Here is a 16844-nt window from a genome sequence, read left to right as displayed (position 1 = left end):
AGCTCCGCTGACCTGCAAGCACTTGTGGCCACAACCGGCGGTGGAGGGACAGAGCGTGTCCTGCGCCCAATCCTGTACATGCAGAGCCRCCCCTCTAACTCCAGGCACATGCACTGGAGTCGCGGCGTTGGTGGTGCGAGTGGGATTAAATCGCCATGTTCAGCAGCTGCGGGGCTATGCCTGCRGGCCAGCTCGGAGGCGGCAGGACCAGGGGGCCTGCTCCTTGCTCCCGTCTCAGCCTCCCCCGCTGACACTTTGGCTCCCAGAGGGACCCCGTTCTTGTTCTGTAATTTTTTTTCCCAGTGAAAGCGTGTTGCAGCGGGATGTGGCCACACTGGGAGCAGCATCTGATTTGCCCTGTGCTAGCCCATGCATGTGAGCAGAAAAATTCGAATAGGGGAGGTCTCCCCTTTGCTCTCGAAATAGTTTACCAGGAAAAAAAAAAAGAAAAGAAAAAGAAAAAAAGAAGATTGCCATCTGTGTTTGAGACACCTAAACCATGCAAACCACAGAGAAAACAGGCTGTCACAGGTTTAGTTAGGCTAGGGTCCTGGGAGCCCACACCCACCTCAGCCTACAAAAAGCCCAAACCTTAACCAGCGGTGCAAAGAACAGTGTCCTGTGCAGCRGTGCAGCCACGGGAGTGACAGCCGGACTGACTTCCTCGGTGAGTGCCTGCTTCCCTCCTCTGCGTAACCTAAAGCGCGGCCCTGTTTCTTTTCCATATGCAGCTTCAGTGGAAAGAAAACCAGCTTACACATTGCCTTTTTTGCAAAAATAGCTCTTTTGCCATTAAACTCACCCTGTTACCATGACTTTTTTCTATTGCAATTTAAGGTGGGTCTGAAGAGTTAAAATAAAAATAACATAAGCACTGTGGAGACATGCAAAGCTCCCACAGTGACCCAAAATGGCTCTGCACATGTGAGAAGATTTTACAATAACATCGGTATCAAGCGAATCAGTACTGCGATGACTGCGTGTTGCTGGCCGCACTCACCACTCAGTTGTATGTGATACATCTCAGTTTCAGCGGCTGATTTTTGCCCTGTTGTACCTGAGATGAGATGCCTGTCGCAGGGTAACTCTGACAGTTACAGTTCTCAAGGGAGATTTCGACTCGCTGAGGAATTTTTGAACAAACGAATTACAGCAGATGGAGTTTGACACTGCCTTGTAGCTGAGAAGGAGGAGTCATGCACTTAGTGCACTGATTGCATAAACCACATCATTCCCAAAAGATAAGCAGAAAGAGATCAGATTTATTCTGATTAATTAACTGTCCCTCCTTGTCTTGAGGGACAGTCTATTGCTTGTCAACTTTCAGTGTGCTGTGAAGTTCACTGTAGGAAAAAATCAGATACTCACTAGAACATCTGAAATACAAGCTCACCGCATCAAAAATCAAATTATTGAGATTATTAATATACCCTGTAACAGCTGCAGTGACAACCATAAAGCAAAACCCCAAAGCGCTGGTGCCTTTGTGGTTAGCGTGCTGCATCCTCTGAATTGAGGAGGATTTTGTGACGGTTTGCTTCTCAGAGGTACAAACCTCGCTCTCATTTTTAGCAGTATTTGGATTTGCCGTGATGTGGCTTAGACCCGGTGGTACAAAGTGGTCAGGGCAGATGGCCCCGCAGTGCCCAGTCTGGGGGGTCGGTCTCCTTGTCGTGGGCCGCAGGGCCAGGGAGCGAGGAAACTCCTCACGGGGACATCGCTGCCCGAGGCTTTGTCACATGCACCCGCGGCTTGAGAGAGGGGAGGTTTCCACTGCTTTCTACAGACTCTCAAACATCCTTTGCATGTGCTATTTTCATGGCTGTGATTGTTCTTAATTTCCACATCCTAGGATTTACTTGTGGTACATCTCATTTGCCAATCAATCAGCTTTATACAGACGATTTCATTCAGTCTGCTTACATATTTTTGCTGGTGTAAATTCTGAGCCGCGCGGTAGCATTAGTAGAGTTTGGCTGTTGACCTTCCTTGGTTGTTTGCTTCAAAAAGAAGACAAATGAAACTGTGCTTTGAATTTTGCATATTCCAAATTCAACTACTATGCACAGTGTACAGATGTCATTGCTAAAAGCAGAATATTGTGTTTATAGCTGTACTTGAAACTCTGGGGATCAACCTAATTCTGCATATAGTTTTGTATCCTGATAGAAAATTTAAAAATTAATAGAGCACATACTTACGACTATTTTTATTTGTTTAATCTATTTTTAAGCAAATACTCTCTGCCTAGACTAATGTTTTTTATTGCAAAGGACTCATGTTGCAAACCTTATTCCTTAATAGTTCCTATTCATTAAAGTTGCTTCATGAAGATAAAAAATGGAAGGATTAGTCCCCAAAGTTGTGCTTTTGGAACAAAATCATTTCTGAATAGGTGAAAACAACTGCTTAAAAAATTCTTTTACTAGATTCCAAAGCACTGCAAACATTTGCTGCAAACATTCACTTCGGCACCGATAGCAAGCAAAGGGATACAAGACAATTCAGGCCAGAGGGTAACAAAACCAGAAATACACATCAACAAACACACTCGCCGTCCCTAAAAGTAGCTGCTTCCAGGAAACTGGCTTTGCTGGTGAACTAGCTAACAGGGCTAACAATAATGTAGGACGTGGAGGTGAACTGAATGCAAGATTAATTCATACCCCAAATAACATTGGGGGAAGGCGTTTTTAGTCAGCGCACATGAGAAACTGAAGGGAAACCAGAACATGAATGTTGGCCATTTTCCCTTGGAAGAAGTTCAATTTAGTGCAATGCTGCTGTGGTGAGAGGCTGGGCTTTGCGCGGCGACCTCTGGGTTATTTGACCCATTTTCAAAGATGCAGGTGCAAATGAAATGGGAAAGCCCTGTGCTAATTGCCCGAATCCAGCTCCCTGGGAGCAGTGACGGGGCCAGCGTCTTGTTTCTCTTCGGGCTTGAATCCCGGCCATTGGCACATGCAAACTCGTGCACAACATGTTGAATACATATGAGTGTATAACTTACAACATGTCCACCAGGCTCATCTACCTGTTATGATGGTAGACTGGCTTGAATCCAAAGTCATCCGCAGCAGTAAAAAACCCAGATTTTCTTGTTTATTGTGGTGTAATGATCTGCTTTGCTGGCCAGCAGTGATGGACATGGCAGTTAAATGCAAAGATAGGAAAGAGATATTGCAGGCAGAACAGAGCAGATGAAAAAATCAGTCACTGCAGAGAATGCAAATATTTTAAAACTGCAAACTCCTGCTAAAGGCAGGTACTTTTCCTTCTTAGTTGCTAGGTAATTTGAGAGATATATTTTGTTTATTCCCATGAATCTTTTGAAAGTTTTGGTGCTTTCAGATGACTTTCTTTTTTAATGTGTGCACTGGGGACTCTACATCTTATTAAAAATGAAATCACAGTGACTATAGCAAGTCAAAGGACTTAATCAGCACAGCATAGAGAAGCTGCTGAAGATCATGTCATTAAATGTAAAGTTGAATGCATTAAGGATATTTTCTGCCAGTCTATTAGCAAAATGGAAACATCTAAGAAACTCAGACCAGTGACATGAATTAGTTTGGTTCGTTCTTCAACCTGCCAGACTCAGTTCAAAGGGACAGGTCCAGGTATGGGAGTTGACACAAAGGTTTGGTTCAGAAAGCTTGCTGTGAGTCCTCCTGAGGTTTCTCATTAAAAAAAAAGTCACAGTTCTATTTCAAAGCTATTTCAAATCACTTGTTTTCTCTCCATCTTTCCTCTCCAGGTTACTGTGCCTTCTTCAAGATTGAGTAAAGATTGGCTGAAGATGGCATTTACAAGCATAGTGAGTATACGCTTGTATTGTTGTATAATCTTACTTTTTCTTTCCCCTCTTTTTGCCTTCATCAGTTTTCTAGCTCTCCTGAGCCAACAGTGCAGTTCTGCCATAGCAGTAATACAAAGCCTTTTTCCCCACCTCTTTCCAAAATTATGGGATTATGGGTGGGATTATATATTTTGTTATGTATATCAAGCTGCCAAACCAGCAGCGTTGCAAATGGTCTGACACAGGTAAGGCTATCACCGCCTGCCATTTTAATGCTCAAAGTGGGCTGGAGGTTGGGAACAGCTCTTTTGTAAAGAGTTTGTTACTCAGCAGACCCAAAGCAGCAGGCGAATAATGAGCGTAAGTAATAGCAGTCACAGTAAGTGCACTAGAGCCTCTGGCTCCACCCCGGAAGCCAAACTCAAACATTTTTAGTCGGAGGTGAAAGCAGCATGTGGCTGTTTCTAAAGGCTGAGTTTTGTAGCAGCTTGGTAGAAAGTTCACTCCCCACTAAGTGTCTGCTCCAGCAGCCCATGGCACTGGTGGCAAGGCTCCTGCTGACGCCCTGGCAGCCTGCGTCTCCCCCTTGCTGGCAGGCCACAAGGCTGCACCATGAGTTTGCAGCAGAGGTGGCATAACACCTCTGCAACCTCCATGGGCTCTGCTGACGCCTGTGAAGCAGACCAGTTTGTATCAGCAGGCAGTCTCTCTCTCTCTTTTTTTTTTTTTGCTGTTGTTATTGGAGAAAGACCAAGCTGTGTTTCGGCCTCTTTGGAGCAAGGATTAGATGTTTAGATGTTGGGTGTGGGCACATTTCAAGCAGTCTGAAATGCACTACACTTTACCAGGAGCCTTTTTGCTTCTCTATCTAAAATAGGATATACTGGGGATCTTAAATTACTTCTGATGGAGAGGGTCAAATTTATTCTTTATTGACCCACCTCTTCAACACAAATTTATCTGATGCTCCATTACAGGTCACCCAGCATGACAAGACCAGCCTGGATTATTATAAGAATGACAGCACTGTGATGTCTCTGGCTGGAAATGTTTTAAACGACACCGACTTCACGTGTGACAGGAGGCAGGTCAGGCAGTTTGCTAGAGCTTTCCTGCCAGTATTCTTCTGGCTTGTCTTCTCTGTGGGCACGGTGGGAAATGCTTTAGTTGTGCTTGTCTATTGCAAATACCGCTTCAGGAAGAGCATGACGGATCGGTACCTGCTGCACTTGGCCATTGCTGATCTGCTCCTGCTTTTCACCCTCCCTTTCTGGGCCAAAGCCGCCTCTGATGGTTGGATCTTTAAGAGTTTCATGTGCAAAATTGTCAACAGCATGTATAAGATCAACTTCTATGGCTGCACCTTGTTTCTAACGTGCATCAGTTTTGACAGATACATCACTGTTGTCCAGGCAACAAAAGCTAAAAATTCTAAGCAAAAAAGGCTCCTGCGCAGCAAACTCATGTGCTTGGCCGTCTGGCTGACGTCTGTGAGCCTGTGCATCCCAGAAATTGTGTACAGTGAAAGTAGGCGAGTTGGTGACATAACAGCTTGTAAAATGACATACCCACCAACCATCAACAGGACCTTCAGAGTTACTATCCTGGCTTTGAAAATCACAATAGGATTCTTCCTCCCACTCCTTGTCATGGTTATTTGTTACACCCTTATCATCAACACCCTCCTTCAAGCCAAAAGATCCCAAAAGCAGAAGTCGTTGAATATCATCACCACCATTATCACCGCTTTCCTCCTCTCTCAATTCCCATACAATAGTGTTTTGCTGGTCAAAACCATCAACATGTACACCAGCATCGCATACAGCTGTCAGGCTGCCGACCGGATGGACATTGGGCTGCAGGTCACCCAGAGCATTGCCTTCCTGCACAGCTGCCTCAACCCCTTCCTCTATGTCTTTGCTGGGGAGCGGTTCAGGAGAGCGCTCTGTAGGATTATGCACAACAACATCCACTGCTCGAGTGGGGGCCAAGAGCAATGCTCCTCTGCRTACGACAGCCAGGAGCGGAGCTCAAACTGGTCCTTTGCAATGCTGGGGAGACGACGGGTGAGAAGCTCCCTGACCCTGAGCACCCATTTGAACTTCTCTGTCGTGCCACCCTCCTGCCAAGTGCTCATGTAAGTTAGTACCCCCTGCTCCCAAAACCGGCTCTTGGACACCGTTCGTATACCCCAAAGACTCTCTTAGAGGAAGGACTCGCCACCCTGTCTCAGGGTTTGATTTTGCAATGGGTGGCGCATGCAGGCCTCCCACCGGCACCAGCGGGAGTGGAGGGCGTTCAGGGCTCCTCACACAGCCCGTCGGTGCCTTGCAGGACCAAGCCCTGGATTCTTAGCTGAAAGGAAGTGAAACCTTGAACGCAAAGCAACAAAACGGAGCGATACTAATTGTAAGCAGAACTGATAGAGGATAAGAGCTATCTTTGTGACAGCTGTAAATACCCAACCCATCCGTGGCTTGAACCACAACCTGAAATAACAAGCCTCTTAGGGAAACGATGAGCCCAGCTACCATGGCAACAGCCACACGTCAGGCAGGATCAACCATTGGTCCCATCCATAATAAATGCCAGGAAAGAGTTTTGCCTTCTTTTGCTGTTTCAAACAGGGTCTTGTCCAGAGGTGGTTGGACTCAAAAGCCATGTCCGTTCCTACACCACTTAGAAAAATGCTGAAGTCCTTTCACTGGGTCTCTTCTAGAAAAGTCTACATTTGAGTCAAGCCGGAGTCGCGATCAACCCCGTAATCACCTCAGACCAGTGCTCAACTGCATCATTTACAATTCAAAATAGCCCCTCAATGCACCAGACTGACTCCAGTTTTCCTCAAATGTAAGCGAAAACAGCCTTTAGCTCTTGTAATATTTTATTCAGGCTCTGATATGTGAATGGTATTCTGTGTGTGCAGGTGCAGTCTTGTTCTGCTGAACAGACAGTTCTTGTTGCAAAGGAAAGCTCATCTTTGATGTTCATAAAGTGGTCATTATAGAACTAGACTGATTTTTCTCCAGTGTTAGCTGTTTGATGTAACGTGAAACCAGGTACAATTTATATCCTGCAGCATGTATTTTGGTATTGGAATTTTGTGTAGTCTCTGCATTAGCAAATCACACCTCATAATGAAAATTCAATGGGGTCAGATGCTTTGAATTTTCTGTCCCAAGGAGATTTGCTGTAGTATGGTGAGCAGCCATAGTAAACCAAAACACAAAATCCAAACCAATGACCGAATGAACCATCGGTGATAGGTTGGTCTTTTTGCTAAGGTTAGAAAGTACAGTTAGCCTGGGACCAGCAAGACAGAGAGTAATTAAATGTCAAACCTAACAGTAAGGAAATTTTGATTGAGACTTTCCTCTTCAGATTAGTGAAGATGGAGTTTCTTAGCAGTGGTGTGCTGTAATACCCCCAGTAATTTCTCTAGGTCTTTGGAAGTGCCAATATTCGCGCCATAATGGCACGAATGACGCGAGGCCGCGATGGCACCGCACGGTTGTTGCCCGTCTCTCTTCCTGTCTTCAGGCAGCTGCATTGCCTGTGCTGCCAGACTGGACCCTACACCTCAGGGACTTACACTGCTAGTTTTAATATACAGGAGGCTTTCATTTAAATTACCAATTTAATCTTGTTTGGCATTTGGTAATTATTTCCTTTGAGAAGAAATTATTTTCATTGTACATTAAACATTAAAGCATGTTCATAAACATGAGCTTTCTGCTAGGTTCGGCACTCTTTTTTTGCTAATACATTAAATCTGTGCAGGTGTATTTAAGGGGCTATAGTTTTATATACCTTTCTTGAGATTTTTTGCTTTTTACATTTTCCTTAGGGAAGGAAATGGTGAAAGATGCATGTATTTTTTACTATATGTGTAATAAAGGTTTTTTYTGAGACTCGTGTCAAGCTCTGTTTGTATGGAAGTTGAAATCCCACTAAATAAAAATCCCACTAAATAAAGGCACTAGTACACATACTGAGGGGAAAAATTGATCATTTCTTGCCAACCTGTCCTTTCCAGTTTTAGATCTAACAGCCATACACATAACCTGTTTTCATCCACATTTGGAAAGAGCAAATACACTTTCTTATTTTTACAGTTCCCAGGAAGTTTCTGAACCTTCAATGAGCCTGTCACTGAATGGGGCTATGAGGGTAAATTGCAATGTCGGGGAAGAGATTGCAACTGAAGGCTGTATTTGCAGGCAGCCCGCACTGCGGCAAAGCCTTCTCCCTCACCCTGGTGTAGCTACGAAGACTAAGAGGGCGCACGAAGGTGCAGTGATGTGATTGCCATGTGCACGGGCATGCAAGTGTGCCCCTGACGCCTGGAAAACACAAACACAGAACTGGCCTTGGTCCAAAAAGACCAGAGGAAAACTTTGCTAGTGGGGTTTTTCTTGGTCTTCCACCAAGCATGTGTAACGCTGGGGTGGGGAAATCACATCTTCCACTGGCTGAGCTGGCCTGGCAGTCCTGCCTCCTGGATGCCAAACTCTGGCCCCTGCCCAGTGCAGACCCCATCACTCCTTTTTAGTCATCTCATTTTCAATTTGTTTTCAACTGCCTCAAATATGTACAGCAGATTCTTCTAAAAAAAGCCCTTCTGAACTTACCTGCCTGGAAGGGAAGGGCCAGAAATGAGGAACTGGGAAATCGCCCCTCTCCTACCGTTGTTCTTCATAGCAGTTATTCAGGCTGAAGCCTTAATTCCCCTCCACGCTGAGGTCTTAGCTGCTAACCCCCCCAAAATAAGTGTGCAAACCTGAGTTGCTGCGCCGCAGCGCAGCCCTGGTGGCCCCGAGGTCCAACTCCTGGCGGCGAGCTCCTCTTCGCCACRCCACTGTGCAGCTTTCCCACGGCCCCGGGGTCCCCCGCGTGGAGCCACCACCAGCTCCTGTGCAGGAAGCGGGGCTTTAACATTGGCCACTCCAAAAACGACTGTCAATAAGTAAAAAAAAGAAAAATCYGTGCCGGAAGAGCAAGCCAGGCTGAGCAGGGGCCCTGGGAGAAGGGCTGCTCCTCATGACTGGTCTTTATGCAGCGCTCGGTGAAAAGCTGCACTTCAGAGCACCCCCCGCCTCACATCTGACTTTCATTACTGCTTTTCCCCTTCCCGCTCTTTCAATTTCAGTGCCTTTTAGATGAAGGTGAAGACTTCTCCGCTTGTGCGATACGTGGTGGGAAATTTTCATGCTTGGTTGGTTAGTGAAACTATTGAGGCTTGTAAAACGGCCGTGAACTTCCGCCGGCTCAGGGCCAAGGGGTTGCAAGCAGGTCATGCGCGTCCCGCTCTGAGTCACGCTCCCCCAGCAGGCTCTCGCCGGCAGGCGCCACAGCCACCGACTGCCTAGGAAAAGCTGCGCCGAGGGCAAGCGGCATGACTTGCCCGGTGTTTGGGCACTCGTGCCAGGCCTGCTGTGGAGACCCATGGGACRGTGCCGAAGGGGCCATGCCCATGGGCACTTGCTTCCTCCTCTCTGCGTCGAGACCTTTCGGGACAGCCACCCGGCTCGCTTCGGGTAGGACCTCTTTCTTCCCCTTGCATTTAGGGCTTTTCCTTTGCGAGGGCTTCCTCTCTCCTGCTGCCCTGTGGTTTTACTACATATCTGGCCCTATGCCCCCCCAAGTCCCCTCCCCCTTTGCTCCCGTGCACCCCTGGGGCATCCCCAGCCTGCAGCTGCAGGTCCCTGCAGGGCGGCTGCGTTGCCCCGAGGGAGAGGACGGCCTTTCCCCCCTGCCTGGCGCAGATTGCTGGCCCTTGTGCCTCCTGCGGGGTGGCGGGCACTGCCTTACCCCAGCCTTGCCAGTGCAGTCGCCGGGCAGTCGCTGGAAGTCCCAGAAGAGACCTGAGCTCGCCCACAGTCTGTAAAGCCATTTTTCCAGCTGTTCCCAATTTTGAGTTGCCAAGAGACTTTTGGTTTTCATTTACTTCAGCCTTAGCTGAGTGGTCCGGGGTTATTTCACCCCCATGTCAGCAGTTTTCCTGCACAAGAGGTGTCTGGATGAATCCCTAGGGCCTTCTCCTGCTGTAGCTGAGGTTGGTATTTCACCTTTCCCTGCAATTTATGGGTAGCAGGCAATACCTAAGGCTTTAGGAAAGCCCTCCATATCTAGTCCTTTCTACACAGTTGGGGAAGAGCAGGGTCCTCTCCTCCAGGAGCCGTGCCAGGTCAATGGCGCATGGCAAACTCGCTCCTGCTTTTGGGCAAGCATCAGCGTCTAGTGCTCCAGCTGGCCCTGGTGCGACTCCGTCCGGGTGTGGGAGGAGGGAGGCGTAAAACACAGATACTGGCCCGATTCCCTTTGGCCTCAAATCTAACAGGTCACATATGGTTGCTGTATTTCCCACCGTGGGTGCAGTTTACTGAACCCCAGACCTACRTGTTGGTCTCCCTTGATCTCCTCTCTGCTACTCAGTGCTCCTTCTAACTGGAGCAAGGCAGACCGGGTAGGATCCCTGGAGCACTGGTTTAATAAAGCAATACTAAACTTCTCCACCCCACTCGCAGCACTATGACCTGCGACTGCATGAGGAACCTGGGTCCTGCTAAAGGCCATTTAGTAGCAGCCCGTCTTTGCCACCAGTGGGCTAGTGGACAAAGGGGGAGGCCCGAGGGGACTGCAGAGGCCGCAGCGTGAGAGGTCAGTCAGCAGCTCCAGGCTTGCGACGAGCTATTCCCGAACTTCTTAGCAGTAACCTAGGAGGATCGACAAGCTTCCTCACGCTTAAATCGCTCTATACAAGACAGCCCTGCAGGAATGCGGGAATAGCACTCCCTGTGCAGGCAGTACCCTGCAGCAGCACCGGACTGTCCTTGGCCAGCTGCTGCACAGGACGTGGAGGCAGCTGTGACTCGCAGGCACGTAGCACCATGCCGACCTGCCTGCGGTACAGGCAGAGGAAGTTAAGACAGCTAATTGAGAAACTTTCGCTTTCTGCAGACAACCCCATTTAACCGATGAGCTGAAACGCGGACGTGCTGTATAAAAGCACCACTTCCAAATGGCAGGAAAGCTATGGAAAGGTATGGAAGAATTGCTATGGATGCTGCAAGCGTCACAGAAGTCATGGTAAATATGGTAGCCCAGGTGTATTGGGTCTGAAACCAGATCCATCCAGCTGAGCTTGGTGTGTGTAAACCCATCATTTCCAAACAGATCTGGATCAATTACCCATGATTTAACTGATCAGATACCTTGGTGCCAGTGTCCTGAGAGCTGCCTGTCTCTTCCAAGCCTCCTGGGCCATATCAATTCTGAAACCTTAGATCTGGACTATGAAAAGTCCCTGTGACATTTCAGAGACTAATGGAGAGGATACTGCTGTCTCATGGCACCTATGCAGCCACTTACCTTGCTACTCTACGCTATGAATAAAAAAGGCTTAGAAAAGCTGGGGAAAAGCACTCCGTTCCTCAGAAGCACACAGTCCACACAGCAGAATGCCCTACTGGGTGTGCCAAAGTCGGGATTTGGGGTACATGCTATGAAACAGGTGGGTTAAAACCCCATATAAGACAGACTAAGGGCTGGGAGAGTCTTGCCCCTTACACCGAGGAACACAGAAGGTTTTGATCAGTATGGCTAAATGTCAATTACTGGAGATGTAGATATGGACTTTCAACAGCTCCTTTGCAGAGCTGTTGAACAGCAAAAGTATAGTCACTTACACATGCGTGTTTGGTAATGTAAAACTTAATCTTTGCCATTCCCTTGCACTCCAGGCTAGACTTGAGTGAAGACTTTATTTTGGACAGCTGCCTCTGAGTGAGGAGTCAGGAGTGCTGCTCCCACTGGCACGCGGGGAAGGGAAGCAGCCCGGCCTGCATCCAGCAGCAAACTCCTCTGAGGAAACAGAAATAAGCAGCAGGTGAAAAAAAAAAAGACACGATGACCAATCACGACAGAGCCTTTTACACTCCTGACAGAGCACACCCCATCCAGGTGGGCCCAGAATCTCGGATGAGCCTACACGTTTGCCACGTGCCACGGGGCTGCGACTACRCATGCAGATGCAGATTTCCCTCCCCACCCTGGGCAAGATGTGACCCGGAAAGAGCATCTCTGACTTGCACAGTGCTCCCCCCCCTCCGCAGCTGCTCAGTATAGACGGGACGTATGGGCCCTGTCAGGACGTGGAAGAGACCCTGCTCTATAAGGAAATGAGGGAAAGGCTTGGGGAAAATCAGATTGGGGTCCTAATTCCCAGCCTCCATGTTTAAATAGGTTTTCAGTGCAGGGGCGGAGGGAGAGCTGGCTGTACACTTCTTTGGAGGATGAGCTTTGAAAAAAGGCGGGCAGATGTGGTTATCCGCTTAGGCCGAAGGACATTTCTTCTACCGTGGAAGAGTGTAATCCCTGCCCGTTGGGGTGCTTYGTTTTTATCTCGGATGGGAAGCAAAGGCCGGTGAAGGCGTTGGCGGATGTGACCTTGCTGGGGAGGCAGGGCAGCCCCAGTGGTGCTGGGTGGCACTGTGGTGCTGCGCTGCCTCTGGGGACCAGCCTGTTCCCAGTCTCTGCGAGCCCCGAGCACATGGCGACACCGCCTCTAGTTCGGGGACCAGCTCACTCATACTAATTTAAGGATCTCTGCTGCTGCTGTGTTGCACTGCATAGATGTGCCCTTCGTAACTCCACCAGCATGACAAACCAGAGGAACCATCCTTATTTTCTAGGATTTTCTCCTGCTCAGAAGTAGATCACACAATGATCTGATTTATGTTCAAGGCAAAGCTATCTCTACAAGATAGAAAAGTGACATACACTCTTAATGATATAGATTTTTATTTATTTAATTCCTGAGGTTAAAAAAGGAAAAAAAAACCATCAAAAAAATCCCAGCACACAATCATCTATGTCCCTGTAACTGTACAAACACTGGCATACATAAATCTTTTTTTGCCCCTTCTGGAACGTGAAGCTTGATGTGAACAGGCTGTGCAATCCTTTGGCAAGTAAGAGCAAAAGATGTTTCTGAACAAGTTACAATATACATGATTGAGCATTATTAAAACTATAGTGCAATTTAAATTTTTAAAAAAGGAGCAAAGTCAGGCTTTTGCAGCTTTGCTACTTTGTAATGCAGTAAACTCTTGTGCAATACATGTCAGTGATTTTCCCTAAACCAATGTGGAGTAACATTCATAGAAATTTAAAGGGACACTGTCATTTTCTCAAAGCAACTATGCTCTTTCCTTTGCATAAACCTCTGAATAACAAAAATTACTACCCTCTACTTTTCTAGCTCCCAGGAAAAACACCCAGTTGTTTGTGCTGTCCCCAGCATATACTCTCTTTGCCACATGAATGCAACATCCCCTTAAATTAATTTCATGATCAATTTAAAACATTTCTTTTCTCTTATTTGCATTGCCAGGGATGGTCAGTTCATAAAGGCCCCAATTCAACAGAGCACCTGAACATCTGCAGGTAAACGGATGCATCAGTGTCACTGCAACAGCTCACATGCACAAGTGCTTTCTGAACTGGGCTATAAGGTGCTTGAATGAGATCAGTTCTTGTAGGAACCTGTCCTTGTGGTAAGTCCTGTGTCGGGCTCCCGCGACTCTGTTAATAAATGGTCTGAGATGATCAAACAAAAGGTCAGATGACAACTTCGTCACCGTCTTCTTGGCACAGCCTCTGAGGTGGAAAAGTGCCCCTCTTCTAGGTTACCCACTGGGATTCCTGTTCTCCTTAAACAGTTCCTTTAAACACTTGCACTCTTGTTCACTTGTTGTGCTTTGCCATTTTAAATATTTCCTCTTTTGAAACTTTTTCTCCTTCTTAAATACTCTTCTCCTTGGTTAGAAGCAAATAATTTCTTTTTGTCTGTAAACTACAGGTTCTGGCTCCCACTCTTCTTCTTCTTTCAGGAAGCAAAGAAACCATAAAACTATTCTCACAGGGCAGGAAAATCTGAAGAAAAGGTACTCTAAAGACTCAAAGGCTAAATAAAAAGAACTCAGTGTTTTTATTCCCCTCCCCATTACTGAACAGGACAGAGCCAATTACTTTAAGAATTACATAAATGGTAGCTTAAAAATATTTGGCACAGGATGCAAAAAATGTTAAGAGCTAGGATGCAGAGAGGAAACCCAGAGGCAACTCTGTCAAACACTTTTGAGTAGAGATAATTCAGATACTTCTGAGCAGGTAAGTCATATTTTGACCTGATATATTTGACAGTGTCCCTTTAATTTACATTTGGCATTTTAAGAAAGATATCCTAGTGAGATTAGTATTCTAACTAAAACAACAGCAAAGTGCTTTTAAAAATCACACCTACAAGCTTAAGGAAAACTGCAGCAGACTTCAGTTACAGTTCTGTGAAATTGCATAGCATACGGTACACAGTATTCCATTTTTAAGCAATAAATAATCTCTTATTGCCTAATTAAATATAAAATATAGCTTCAACACTGAAATATGCCATAAATCATGAACTGATCAGTGCATTGTTATTGCCCACTTCAGTCTCTTGTCCATCTCATTTTAACRCACACAGCCAGGTAAGGGTTTAACTGTGTTGCGTCCTGACCCCACAGGAGTAGAAGTAAAGCAGCTTGCACCTTTCCTTTCAAGAGCACATCTCTGCTTGGCAGATGCTGCACAGCATCACTTAAATATTGTGAAGAGGCATCTAAAGGGAAGGGAAAGTTGCCAATGAGCCAGACATCCCAGCTGGAGAAGCTCCCTGATTTCAGCTTGGTGCCACCCCGAGTGCAATTTGTTCTGTTAGAAAGCCCTGTATATGCAACCTAAAATCTGCAGGACCCAGCAAGGGGAGTCATTCTTCCACCATCTTTTTCAAGATCAGTATATTTATATCGTGTTAGTGACTGGCATGAATGACCACTAGCATTTAGTTTTATCTGCAGTCATTACCTTCTTTTCTCTCCTACGATCAGAAATCTCCTTCTATCCCAGCTGCTTATATTTAAATATCAAACACTTGTCTTATGATCACTATCTTTTAAACAACCAGGCTCTTGCTGTACAATAAGATCTCCTATGGGTAGTGAATTGGACCAGCAATATATAAACATCAGCTGGACCCTCTAGACTTCTTCCCCTAGCTGAGCTGATCCCTCCATTCCCTGCCCTTGCTTTTACATTTACAAGCTTGCCTCTGCACTTTCTTTCCTCATCCCTCAATTATTTGCTTCAGCTTGTACTTGCTATTCTTCATCTCCCTCATGTTTTATTTTCTGTGTCCCACCATGACCCTTGTGTATCAGCAATAGTTGCCACCAAGAGTCTACAGGCTTTCTGCCAGGCTGAGCTCGTCTTCTACCAATTGCTGCACTAAAACCTCCCAGGGTCTGAAGTTTCCTTGGGAGAAGAACAACATGGGAAATCAGACATATCTAAAATTATGATGAAGGCTGGTCGGGAGAAACTGCTTTTCTCCTTTCTCCTGCCAAAACAGTTTGCCTTTCCATCAGAAAACAGAATTTTTTAACCCAAAATCTGCTTTCAGATATTTTGACAAAAAGTTGAAATTCTATATAGAAAGCAGACAGTTTGCATGGAAATTTTATATAAATTAAAATCCAGTCTTCCTTCCCTCAACAGGCAATATGTTTACAGCCAGCTCTGTCCCCAGATTTGAGATGGAAAATTAGCAGTTTGCTATGGCCCAGCAAATACTGAGAAGCAGAGATGAAAACAAGGGTTAGGAAATGGGCAAAATACACTGACACAGGATGGAGAGCTTATTAGGGCTGGATATGCATTCAATTTTGGATGGACTTTTTGAGACTGTTTCAAACATTATTGCTACCTTCTGCTTGGTCTAGAGGAAGACCTCCTTACAGACTGTGCTTTCCTGTGAATGCTGATGACTAAGATGCTAAAGCAGGAAAAAGAAATGCTCCTCTTCCTAATATCACACAGTGAGCGGTACTTTATTCTGCAAATTATACTCCTGATTCTGGCACTGGTACTCACCTTAAGTGCTGATTTCAATGGATCAACTTACAGAGTATGGTGAGCAGAAGTGGAAGGAGTTGGTGCTTCATGTTTGATTGTTTTGTAATTGGTAAGCAATACAAGAGGATTTTTAAAAGCCAGTTAAGACTTATGAAATCTTAGCCCAAAAATGTAAAAAACCCTCTATATTTGCTGTTTATAAAATTTGAAAAAGACAAAAAATTCTAGATGGATTACAATATATGCCTGCAAAGACTGATGTATTACATAGCTGTTCTGACACTACGAGCAGAAGAGCAAAACAGAAATGGGTCTGTTTACTCTCCACTGAAGAGGTCAATAAAAATAAGCATTTTTCTTTAAGTTTCCTTTTGAAATTTTTTTGGGGGGAAGAAAAGTCATTCAGTTTTGAGTAGAGAATTTGAGTTTCCATTTAGACAGCCCCTCCTTTGTTTTTCTCCCCACTAAAAAAAATTTAATTGGAATATTACTTGACCTGTTAAATCAAGCAAATTAGCTTTTGAGCAATCTGTACACAGTACAGAACCATTAGTGTTCCTAAAACGGCTTCCTTTTCCTAGTGTGTACATGTTCTCTAAGTGTGTTATAACTATTGCATAGTTTCAAAGTCTTCAGACACAGTGGTAATCATATTGCTTGCATATACATAAATAATAGCATTTCTTAAAAATGTAATTAAAAATAACAGTATTTTCAAGGCTATGGAAAGTCACTTCCATCGTAGATGACAGGTCTCTCGACAGTCAAGAGATAAAATACTCTTTTTGAGATAAATCTGTTGAGAAAAGAAACCGGATGAGATGATCATGTTAGCTGAAGTCAGCTAGTCAGAAAGTCTTAACAGTGTATCCAATCTTTCAGTTTACACTCAGGCTTTTGCCTGAGTGGGGTTTTTACCCCACTTGTGGCTGAAAAAAAGTTTTGTCTGCAGGAGGGCTGTCAGGTCTGTTGTTTATAAAATGACAGTCTTGACTAATTTGACTTGAAAAGAGTCACAAATTACTTGCTTACTTCTGTTTACCTTCTCAGAGGTCAAGACTGAAGAGTGGAATTATGCTATGGTGGGGGCAGG

At 45.6% G+C, this 16844-nt stretch overlaps 2 protein-coding genes across 3 annotated transcripts in view; one reads left to right on the top strand and one right to left on the bottom strand.

Moving 5' to 3' along the window:
• The first annotated feature begins 635 nt into the window (after positions 1-635).
• On the top strand, positions 636-7691 carry CCR9 (C-C motif chemokine receptor 9). The gene is made up of 3 exons (XM_026090937.1): positions 636-667; positions 3758-3817; positions 4777-7691. Exons 2-3 carry the CDS (start codon positions 3800-3802, stop codon positions 5938-5940), a joined length of 1182 nt encoding a protein of 393 aa, XP_025946722.1. The 5' UTR covers positions 636-667; positions 3758-3799; the 3' UTR covers positions 5941-7691.
• A 4893-nt stretch (positions 7692-12584) lies between these two features.
• The window catches only part of FYCO1 (FYVE and coiled-coil domain containing 1), a 43680-nt gene continuing 39420 nt past the window's right edge, over positions 12585-16844 (bottom strand). For both annotated transcript variants that reach the window (XM_026090931.1, XM_026090932.1), the window contains one exon: positions 12585-16547. In XM_026090931.1, the coding sequence (XP_025946716.1) occupies positions 16472-16547 (76 nt within the window). In that variant the 3' untranslated portion in view covers positions 12585-16471. The remainder of the gene's footprint in view (positions 16548-16844) is intronic.

The sequence above is a fragment of the Apteryx rowi genome, unplaced genomic scaffold (assembly GCF_003343035.1).
Source record: "Apteryx rowi isolate R43461 unplaced genomic scaffold, aptRow1 scaffold_883, whole genome shotgun sequence".
Classification (NCBI taxonomy): domain Eukaryota; kingdom Metazoa; phylum Chordata; class Aves; order Apterygiformes; family Apterygidae; genus Apteryx; species Apteryx rowi.
This window is presented reverse-complemented; position numbering and strand designations above follow the sequence as displayed.